This window comes from Cotesia glomerata, linkage group LG4 (genome assembly GCF_020080835.1).
Source record: "Cotesia glomerata isolate CgM1 linkage group LG4, MPM_Cglom_v2.3, whole genome shotgun sequence".
Lineage (NCBI taxonomy): Eukaryota > Metazoa > Arthropoda > Insecta > Hymenoptera > Braconidae > Cotesia > Cotesia glomerata.
Genome location: NC_058161.1, coordinates 16606930 through 16619311, shown reverse-complemented (window position 1 = coordinate 16619311; position 12382 = coordinate 16606930). Strand labels below are relative to the sequence as shown.

Here is a 12382-nt window from a genome sequence, read left to right as displayed (position 1 = left end):
AGATCCGAACAAAGGCGACATTTTTTAGCGTAATAGTGAACAAAGTTTGTACTTTTAGGTTAATAAAACAAAGCAATATTTTACTAAGAAGAAATTTGAGGTTAAACAAAGCAATGATAAAAAGATAATCATTAATGAGCTCTAAAATAAAGTATCTTATTAATGTTGACAATTGTTGATTATAAATAAATAGTAAACAATAAACAATGTTGCAACGAATAAACAAAGTAAAAAATGTTTAAATACTGTTGAAGAAATGGAAAATATGTAATCTTTGTTTTTTTATAAATTTACTAGTTTTAAGTCGATTTAAAAAATTATAAGCCCGAATTAAATATATTTTATAATTAGTTAAAAATAAATAGTTTTACATAGTATAGTTATATTACTATTCGTGATACTTTTATTTTTATATAAAAAAAATTCCATTAGATTTATTGTAATTAGTGATAATTTTTTTTGTAATATTATAGTCATAAATAAAGTAAATAAAGAATAATTTAAAATATTTGTCAAAAGTGTTTTATTTATGTAATTAATACTAGCAACCTTGCAGTCACTAAGTGACTGCCGTGACTTGTGGACTATAAATAAATAAAATTTTGGTTTATTAAATAATGACTTTTGTTAAATTGCACTGTACTTTTTTGACTATTGACGTTTTCAAAGATATAAACTCATCCCGATGTTACACTCATCAAAAGCTTTCATTTGAGTACCCACATCAGTTTTTCATATATTTTTATATATACATACATATAATACATATTTTAAAGATATAAGCTCATCCCGATGTTAGACTCATCAAGAGCTTTCATTTGAGTACCCACATCAATTTTTTATATATTTTATATATTTATACATATTAAATATATGTACATATGAAAAATATATCAAAAATGCATGTGGGTACTCAAATGAAAGGTCTCGACCAGTGTAACATCGAGAAGAGCTTATATCTTTAAAAATATCAATAGTTCTCAAGATTCAAGGTCATTTCTTAATTATTTATATTTTTAAATATATAAGCTCATCCCGATGATACACTCATCAAGAGCTTTCATTTGAGTACTCACATGCAGTTTTGATATATTTTTCACATATACATATATATAATATATATATATTGTATAAATATATGAAAAAATTGATGTGGGTACTCAAATGAAAGGTCTCGATGAGTGTAATGTCGGAGTGAACTTATATCTTTAAAAATGTTCACAAGATACAAGGCTATTTTGTCGAGGTCATTTCTTAACTATGTATCTAGAGATAGAGAATTTTCGAATGCAGCCTAAATACTTATCATCATAAATTGACTATCGGTGAGAATGATATGAAACCTTGAAAAGGCACATATTCAAATTAAGACCTTTGCAATGACACTAAATTTCACTACAAAGACGGATTTTATCATATGACTATCCTGTACATAAAATTTTACTTATTCTATTAATAATATAGATTTTATTTGTGATAATTTTTTTTGTAAATAAAGTCATAAATAAAGTAAATAAATAAACAATTTGAAATATATGTCAGAAGTATTTTATTTATATAGTTAATATTTTATTTAATATATATATATTGTGTAAAAAAATAGAAATACTTATAATTAATAATTGCTACAAAAATATAATTGCTCAAAAAATTTGGCAGTTTTTATAAAGCACTTGCTCTTAAACAAGTTCTTCTGACATTCTAATAAATAGTTTTTAAATTTATAATATCTTAATTAATATGATTATAAATTAAATTTACATTTTTTTTTAAATATTAATAATTTAATATATTAAATCAATATTGTTTAATATATGAAATATAATTTACAATATTTTTTAAATTTCTAAAATAAATAATTAATTTTTTTTATAATTTTATATACAATTTATGAATAATAATTGAAATTACTATCGAAGCCCAGCGAGTTTGGCATCTTGAGGCTCGATTCGATTTTGATCTACACGAATCTCTAACCTCTCTTGATTGTGGTGCACTGACCATAATTTCGGTAAGTACTTAGGTTTCATTGTTTTTAAAAAATGCTCCCGCCACAGACGCTCCAGCTCCACTAGACCTTTTTCTGACTTTGTGAAATATTCTACAACCTAAAAAAAATATAAATAATAAATTAAAAATTGTATCAAAGCATAATTTGAAAAAAATTAATCTTAAGAACAATTTTAAAATAGAAAACAAAGCTTTTTTTCGTTTTTATAAGGTTATGTTGCCGGTCGGGTCTATTCGTTAACTTTCATAATTATTCGGGTCTCACCGACTATACCCGGCAGTACTCGGCAACCAATCAGAAGATTTCTACCATTTTTTTTTTTTTCAAACAATGATGTCAGAATGTGAACAAAGTGTTTTTTATGTCAAACTAATGAATATTAAAGAAGAAAAAGAATTTTATTTTAACAATTTGTTAAATTAATTGAAAAAAATTTTTAAATTGTAAGTCTGTCATGAAAACAAAAATAAGCAATTAAAAGTTATTTTAAAACATGGTTTTAAGAAAATTAATCATAAAAATAATTATAAACCAGAAAAACGAAGCTTTGTTCTATTTTTCTAAGGTTATGTTGCCGGTCGAGATCATTCGTTAATTTTCGTAACTGCTCGGGTCCCACTGACTATATTTGGTAGTACTCGACAACCAATCAGAAGATTTCTGCCATTTTTTTTGTCAAAAAATATTAAAATGCAAACAAAGTGTTTTTTATATCCAACTAGCGAACATTAAGAAGAAAAAAAATTTTGTTTTAATAGTTTGTTAAATTAATTACAAGATATTAGTTAAAAAAAAATTTTAAATTGTAAGAAAATTAATCATAAAAATAATTATAAAACAGAAAAACGAAGCTTTGTTCTATTTTTCTAAGGTTATGTTGCCAGTCGGGTCCATTCATTAACTTTTGTAACTATTCGGGTCTCACCGACTATATTCGGCAGTACTCGGCAGCTAATCAGAAGATTTTTACCATTTTTTTGTCAAAAAATGATATAAAAATGCAAATAAAGTGTTTTTTATATCAAACTAAACTAATGAAAATTAAAGCAGAAAAAAAATTTGTTTTTTGAAAATTAATTAAATTAAATAAAAATTTCAATTGAAACAAACCTTGAGGCCATGAAGAGGTTTAGAAACTTGATGAATAGATGAGGTATTATCTCTCATAAGTTTCTGATGAACAATATCAGTGACCTCAGGCGTTATTTTATCGTGTCCAGTGAATTCTAGGACTCGTGACTCCAGTTCTTTTCTTCGGTGACGCGGAATCGAAGGATTGTTGTCTCTCAGAACCTTGACGGCGGACATAAGTTCGCGCTTGCGATGGTACTGGTCATTCCTAAGTGTCAACGGCTTTGACAGAGGCGCGTTGCACATTTTAGCTAATGACTGTCTCATCGCGAGGTCGCTCCTGTTGCTGATTTCGTGACACCTCGGGCAAAGAAGAAGGACATCGTGTGACTGGTGAGATTTCATGACCACTAAAAACACAAGATTTTATTAATTTTTTTCTTCCATATTTAGAATTAAGATGGTTTTATGAATTCGTTTTTTCAATAGAAAATTCAAGCTTTTTTTATAGGAATTTATCTAATTTAATTATTTATTTATATTGATAAAGTCAATTACCCGGACGACACACCAATTATTGACAGCCTGACAACAATCAGCTGATCGAATTAGTGACAAGTACCTGCGCTAATTATTTGCACCCATACAATATACTCAACTATATTAAATTAATATTCATTTATTATTTATCATGCAAAAAATTCATAAAGATTTTAAAAATAAATTTATTAAATAAAAATAAAAAGATAAAGTTTTAATTAGTGATAGCGATAATTAAGAAAATTTTTGATAAAATAAAATGTTTTATATTTTAAGTTGCTTCAAAGCTTGCTGACGTATTTTGTTGGGGTCTAAAAAGTTAGGTTAAAGGCGCTGTTTAAACCTAACCTGTAAATAACAGATCCTACTAAACATATATGTATTTTATCTACCAATTGTTGAGAGCCATTATTTTAAAATTGATAACCATTAAATAGATTGTAAATATTATATAATATTGTTAATTGTTCGATATTTATTTTATTTATAAACAAACAAAGTTTAATGTGAATAGATGAATAAAATAATTAAAAAAGGCCATTCGGCAGCCGAAATGGAAGTAGATTTTTCAAATAAAGAAAATTGATTTTTAATAAAATAATATAATAACACTAATAATGTATAACTTAATTTATGAATTAAAAACAAAATTCAATAATAAATTTAAAACTATTTAGAACAAATTTTGGAAAAAAAATTAACTTTTGAAGAATAAGTTTCTCAAAGAATTGCAAAGATTATAAAATTTGAATTATAAATGACCAAATTTTAAATAACTGCTTAGGAACAACAATTTGCAAATCAATCAGATGTTTGAAACCGGATAAAATTTTAATTGAAGAAAACAATATATAGAACTAATTTGTGACATATTTACTGACGAATTACCTGAAAACATTACACGAAAGACTAATCATTATCGTAATTATTGAATCTACATCATGATTAAGCTGTGATGCAGACAATAATTCTAAAACGGCTGCAACAGTAAAACTGTTTTATTAAACGAACTCTAAAAGGAGTAATATTGAGGTTATTACCACTTCTGAGTAGTGGAAATTGAAGCTTATTAAAAGAGCTTTACGATGCATTTTACCGAATTTTGATATCTTGTCTCGATCAGTAATTATATCAAGTTGAAGCAGTAAAAACATCAATTTTTACGATTTTCAAAATTTCAAAATCCAGTCATTTCCAAATTACTCGCCCGATTAAGCTCATCTTCGAACTTAACCTTGGTCTTAATCGATAGATAAAGCATGTTGAGTTTGAGAAGAATCGGTTATAAATTGAAAACGCTATCGTGCTGACAAGCCGCGTTATATCGTATATATATATATATAAATACATACATATATAAACTTTTGAACTATATAAATTTTCTGACTCAGCTCGACAAACTAAGTCGGAAAACGACTAAATTTTTTTAAAGTTGCGCCATGAGGACGGCTGCAATAGTTGGATTTTTATAAAATCTACTAAAAAGAGGCTTTTAAAATAGTAGTTGTCTAACCAAAATAGGTTATGAATCAGACACTGAGGAGTTGTTTCAAAAAAATCGAGCTAACCTTTTTTCTTTTATCAATAAATATTTTGCATTTAACCCAACAATTAATTTTATAAAAATTATTTTAATTCCAAAGATTGCATTAAAAACCCACAATTGTTATTAACGCCCAAAAAAATTAAATAAATTTTTAAGTACACTGATAAAAATCTTAACTTGACTCAAGAGCAAAAATCTTGAACCAAGAACACCAATTGGAAGAAAATGAATTAACTTGGCTCAAGAAATTCATTTTCTTCCAATTGGTGTTCTTGGTTCAAGACTTCTGCTCTTGAATCAAGTTAAAATTTCTATCAGTGTAGGGTCTCAATAATTGGAGCCGTGTCAATAATTGGTGCTTTTACCTGAAATTAAAAATTACTATAATTAAAAAAAAAATTTTTTAAAATACCAACATGGAAAATATTTGCGGTACTCTCTCGGTACAACGTTTTTCTTAATAAACTTGTCCTCAGCACCACAGACAACGCATTGGTTGAGCTTAACCTGGGTGTAGTACTCTCCAACCTGGCCCAAAGCTCGCCCGGAGGGTTCAAACTTTAGCCTGATGGTCAGCGGGTCGTCCTTGACCTTAACCCCCAATTCTTTCATCAGGTACCACTCGACTTTTTTCCTGTCGCAGGTGCAGAGTGTCTCGCCATCTGGGGCCTCTAGATAGCAATTGTGATACAACGGTTCCTTGCGGGTCAGTACGTTCGCTCGATTGCTGTTCTCGTAATTAATGTTGTAATTGTTCAATTTTTTTGAACGTTCACTGTCAGCTGTTGGAGCATTGATCGATTTTATTTTCTTACTTGGCCCTCGATACCTTTCAAAAATTTTATATTAAATTAGGCAATATGTAAATTAATTGTTGACGATTGAATTGCATTAATTACTCACCTGATGTCGATAGTATCCTTGGGAATATCGTGCAAAACGTATGAATTTCTGGACCAATTTTTTTTTATGAATAAAACAATCTTACTCCAAGTTGACTTTCTTTTGTCGGCTTCTTTCATGATCTGTAACATGAAAAATTATATAATTGGAACAATATATATAATGCTAACACTGAAATTAATTATATTAATAATTATTGTATTTTAGTCAATAATCAATATTATTGCATTAGAATTCATATTTTTATTTTTTTTTAATTTGTTTAAAGTCGCATAAACTACTAAGGTCATGAGCGACTACGGTAGGGGGTAAATTTTGAGATTGGAACTCGTTTTTATTTTTTGGGCTGAGCAGAACAATACACTTAAATATTTAAAATATTCATTGGTGTACGCCGGACTCGAACCCGGTCCAATGCTTTGGTAAGCAAAGGCCGGATCCGATAGGGCTACTGCGCGCCTTAGAATTCATATTAAAAGTCTTTTTATACGATAAAATACGATTTTGACTGCATTGACATTGAAAATCAATGTAATATAATTTTTTCTTCAATATTTTGGGTAACTTTAATAGTGTTCATTAGTAATAGTACATAAAAATTCCAATTAAAGGTTCCCTAGAACGATAAAGAAAGATTTCGGACTGCATTGATATTCAAAATCAATGTAATCCATTTTTTCAATTTTATTAACCTTGGTAACATTTCAGTAATATCACACCAAAATTCTAATTGAAAGTTCCCCTACGTACTACTTATTTGACCATCATTTAGTGCATTGACGCTCAGTGTCGATGCAATACAATTTTGCACGCCTCATAGCGCGAAGCGCGTGAGGTTGTGCTTTATACTCGACTCGTCAAGGTCAAGCAATTTTGTGATCTTTAAATACCTCTATCACAACCATATTACACTTATACAATGATATAAGAAGATGTACGCCAAAAAAACACTTAAATTAAACCATCTTTTACTTTCTAAAATCATTTCATGTTGCTATTTTGAAAAAAAAAAAACGTTGTGAAAAAAATTTTACGTGGACGTCCAGATGTCCCGAACAAATTGATATTGCAAGACCGGACTTTTTTTATTAGTTTAAGAATTCGATGTACTGGGTCCGTATTTCATATCACTGGCCTAGTTTACGTATTTTTTTTTAATTGAATTTTTATTAAAATTCACTACGATACAACCGTACAAAGCCAAACAAACTTTTTTTATTTGTCACGTGAAAACTACGGCACCACTTGATCAAGCTAGATTTTTTTTTAGACTGCGTGCGCATATAACAAGAAAAAAGGGCGCTGATAGTAAAAAAAAAAAATAAAAAATAGTCTGTAAGAAATTACTTAATTATAATTTTTTTTTTTTAATTAATTACACAATTAATTTTTTTCTTAAAAAATGAATGAGCGTTATGAGGCGTACACTTCTGGATTTTCCAAACTTTTTTTTACCTATTTCTAGTAATATTACATTGAAAGTCCCTTTATACGATAAAATACGATTTTAACTGCATTGACATTCAAAATCAATGTAATATAATTTTTTAAAATATTTTTAGTAATCCTAATAATGTATATCCGAACAAAAACAGTTTCACTGTAAAAAAGTCGCACCAAGTCCACGTTCATAAGACTATTAGGAAAAAAAATTTTTTTTTTCTTTACAAAAAGATACAAAATAAAAAAATTAAAAAATCCGAGTAACCGATATGATTGTTTATGATTTTCGGAAATTAAAAAAAATTTTATTGTAAATTTAAAAATTAAAAAAAAAATTTTAGAACGTATTTAGTGTGCGCGGTTGCAAAATATTTTACTTTTAATGAAATTCGTAAAATCTATTTACTAGGACTTTGAAAAAATTGAAATACACAATGACGCACACCAAGTACGTTCTAAAATTTTTTTTTAATTTTTAAATTTACAAAAAATTTTTTAATTTCCGAAAATCATAAACAATCATATCGGTTACTCGGATTTTTAATTTTTTATTTTGTATCTTTTTGTAAAGAAAAAAGAAATTTTTTTTCCTAATAGTCTTATGAACGTGGACGTTGTTCGACTTTTTTACAGTTAAACTGTTTTTTTTCGGATTTTATTATTTTTGTAATTATAATGAAAATTTACAATTGATAACAACTTAAATCTCGTGTTGACTGCATTTTTACTGCAAACTATCCCCTTAAAGCTACAGTTTATGTAGATGTAATTCCAGTGCACCCTGGCGGCCATAGATGCAAGCTATGAATCACTTTTTACTGTAGTTGCGTGTCTATAGGAAGGATTACTACACATTTTTATTTTATCTAGTCTGTGGCGCTGATATTCCCCATCGAAAAAAAGTCAGGATCGAAATTTCTGGGCTTACTATAGTTTGTGCTGATAAAATTTAATAATTTTAAGTGAATTAAGTGTTATAATTGATTATAATTAATTAATATCAGTAAAATAAAGTATAAATTACTTTTATAATATATTATTTTGGAAAAAGGAGAACCATATAATTAAATAAAATTTTGCAACCTCGAAATACCGTTCTGCTTACAGTAAACACAGTCGGTAGTCTGGCGCTCCGTTTACAACGGATTTGAACGGAACTTGGCGCCAGATTCTACCGAATCTGTGGATTAGTAATATCGCATCAAAATTCTTATTAGAAGTTCTTCCGTACGACAATTGACAATTTTAGTGCATTGACACTAAAAATCAATGCAATACGATTTTTTCTTGTAACCATTAATATTTATCAGTTATATCGCATTAAAATTTATAGAAAGAATCTCTCTTGCACAATAGAAGATTTTAAACTACATTAATGCTCAGAATCAATGTAGCTATTATTTAGCAATCCTCGTACAATTTGTCACTTATACAGCACCAAGGTTCTAATTAAGAGTTTTTAACAGTAACTATAATAATTGACATTTTAAAGCTGCATTGATTGTCAAAATCAATGCAATTATTCTTTATCAACATCTCAGAATTTACTGATTCGATTTTTATGAAATTTTGATATGTCTCAACATTGAAATTTAATAATGATTTTTTATTAAAATAATTATTTTTTATTATTTCAATTAATTTTATTTAATCGTCAATTAAAATAATTATTTTTGTAATTTTAATTAATTTTATAAGTTTCTTTTGATTTAGTCACCAGAAATTGAATAAAATTAGCTATTATGGAAACAATTTAGTAAATTTATAATTGTTATTATTATGATTCATTTTTCATCAACGATATTATTATTAATAATAATAATGATAAAATTTAATACCTCGTGATAAACAAAAACAGAAATAATAGCATCAGTAGCTGCGTATTGAATCTGATCATTATCAAGCTGGTCGGCGTCCCAGTTGCTGCACCTTATATCTGCGAGTTTCTCCATTTCATAGTCTAAATATTGAAGACTCAGAGCTGCTAAACTCTGACGGCTGGTAACAGAAAGACGCTCAGCTAGCAACCGGAGATCCAGGGTGCCCAATACTACGCAATTGTACGACGAAAGAATTTTTCTACCGTCGTCGTAAGCGCCAACTCCAACTTTTATTATTGCATTGTTTGATAGTAATTCCTATGAATAATTTATAATTAATTAATAATGATTTATAATTAATTATTTACAACAATATTTTGGTTAGTAAATGATTAATAGCTAAGTAAAAAAAATTATTTTAATAAGTACTTGTAATTGCAATGGAACGTGTCCCATTTTGCCAATACGGAACACTGCAGCAGTGCCATTATTTGTTGCTAATTGAACTAGAGACACTGGACCTTCATTTACCCATTCGCAATCAAATCCCAGCACTCCATCCGTCAAATCACTGAGAAAGAAAAATAAAGGAATTAATTGAATAATTTAATAATAATAATCAAAATTTGATTTGATTATTTCAAAATTATTATCATTACTATAAAATTTGATTTTTTTTTTCATTTTTGTCGTAAAAAAATTTTTTTTTTTTTTGAAAAATATGAACAATGTTGTAATAAAAAATTAATTTTTTTTTAATTTTAAACAATTTTATTTCTTAGCTGAAGAAATCATAATTTTTTGATAGTGACTATCTTAATATGGTGAGGACTATCTTAATATTAATATTAAAAGCTCAAATCTTAACTGGTGTCTTTTTACACCAAAATAAAACTTTTAAGCCTGTTTGGAAGAAAAAAAATTATTTTTATTTTTTAAATCACCCTAATGTACAATTTTTTTGAGCTTTTATAGATGGAATTTTTAAAATAAATTTTTCTTGTTATAATTAAGTTGTTAAAAAAATTCTAAAAATTATCAGGTGTCTCTCAATTTCACTGTTATAAATTTTGACATATTCTCTAGATTAAAATACAGTAATTATAAAAAAAAATATAATAATAATAATAGATTGATCAATTAATTAATCTTATTTTTATTATTATTATTATCGATGTTGTAAAATTAAATTAAATTTCTTATTTTTAAAAATTATGTAAATGAATTTTTTAGACTGTATTGACTCTCGAAATCAAAACAGTAATTTTTTTTAAGATTTCTGAATCTAATGATTCAATTTAAATGAAATTTTTATGTTCTTGAGATTAAAACCTAGAAATGATAGTAATAATATTAATATTAATAATAATGATAATAATAATAATAATTAAAGAGTTCTATATTTCAAAGCCATTATTATTATCCCCGATCCAAATTGATGTTAGACTAATTTTAAATTTTTATTTATTAAATTTATTTTCACCACTTCCGAGTTCGATTCTTGGTCTGAGAATTTTCCAAGTTATTTTTTCGGTGACCGAAAAAAGTTTCACTGAGTAAAAAATTAACTTCTTTGCTTAATCTTAATTAAAAAAAAATTTTTAATTATTAGATATATTCACCCGAAGATGGTATTGAGTGCTCATACCAACAATAAAAGTGGTGAAAAGAAATTTAATAAATAAAAATTTAATGTAAAATTTAAAATTAGTCTATATAATGGCTTTGAAATATAGAACTCTTTAATTAGTAAAAACACCGATCTTCGTAAAAAATAATAATAATAATAATAATAAATTCAAAAAATTTTGATATTATTATTACTGTTATTTTTTTTTTTTTTATAAAATGAACAAAATAAACCGCGATTGTAATTAAAAGAAATAATAATGACAATATCAAGATTTTTTGAATTTATTATTATTATTAAAACCGCGAAATTCCCCGTTAGTAATAATAATGATAATAATAAAAATAATAATAATATATATGGTATAAAACAAACCTGCGAAGACGTTCTACGGCGTAATCGCATTTTTGAGGATTATCAGCCAAGATTATATTATTGAATGACAATGCCGGTACCAGAGCCTCATTATTACTGTATTTGTAATTATCATCACCATTATCGTTTACATTATTATTTTTATCAGAATAATCCGACTTGCTTTTATTTTTTTTACACAAACTTTTTATACCTGAGACAACATTATCTCGGTATTTAGTTGCGAGAAAAAGAATACCGACCGTAATGCACTCAAGAATCATCTTTAATTTTACTTAAATAAATGTTGATTATATAAATAAATATTTTGTAAATAATAATTTAATTAAAGTTAATAATAATTAGCGGCACTATCGCAAGGATGAGGTTAAATTTGTTTATACTGAATAATTTATTGAGCAGCCGCGTTGCTACAATTTAATTTTTGAATTTATTTATAGTTTAAATTGTTAATTTTAAGATTTATGTTTACATAATTGAAATTATTGAAAATTAATTTACAAATTGAAAAATTTTTTATGGAAAAATATTGAAATGTTACATGCTTCTACTAAGTAGCTAACGCGACTGAGAAAAAATGTATGAATAATTATTATTGTTATTGCAGAAAATAGTTTGCTGAGGTTTTAGTAGATGGCGGGAAGTTTAAATTTTTAGCGGGAAAAATTTAAAATTCAAAATTTGAATAAATTACTTAAAATAAAGGCTCTAAATATCGACCAGTTTAAAATGAGCATAAAATGAACATAAATACATTATTTGTAAATTTATTGGAAAAGTTTATGACCTGTTTTGAATGTTATGTTTTATTTATAGTTTTAACTTACAAACTATAATACTTGGGTTTATAAAATACATAATAATAAACATTTAATTGTAATAATTAACGTTACAGCCAATTGCACCGAATATTGACAATTGCGCACTAAATATTGACTGCCTATGTTCCTAATACTGACCAGTTGTATTATGCTTACTAGACTTATAAATACGTTTTATTTTTAATCTATAATAGTTTCGACATTAGGTAATCTATTCACTGA

General features: G+C 26.6%; 1 protein-coding gene across 1 annotated transcript; it reads right to left on the bottom strand.

The window, feature by feature from the left end:
• Positions 1 to 1855: 1855 nt before the first annotated feature.
• Positions 1856 to 11902, bottom strand: LOC123263244 (exonuclease 3'-5' domain-containing protein 2). Its single transcript, XM_044725846.1, has 7 exons — positions 11340 to 11902; positions 9764 to 9905; positions 9353 to 9652; positions 6072 to 6193; positions 5585 to 5997; positions 3122 to 3492; positions 1856 to 2108 (listed from the first exon to the last, which is right to left on the bottom strand). Exons 1-7 carry the CDS (start codon positions 11600 to 11602, stop codon positions 1911 to 1913), a joined length of 1809 nt encoding a protein of 602 aa, XP_044581781.1. The 5' UTR covers positions 11603 to 11902; the 3' UTR covers positions 1856 to 1910.
• Between the last annotated feature and the right edge of the window lie 480 nt (positions 11903 to 12382).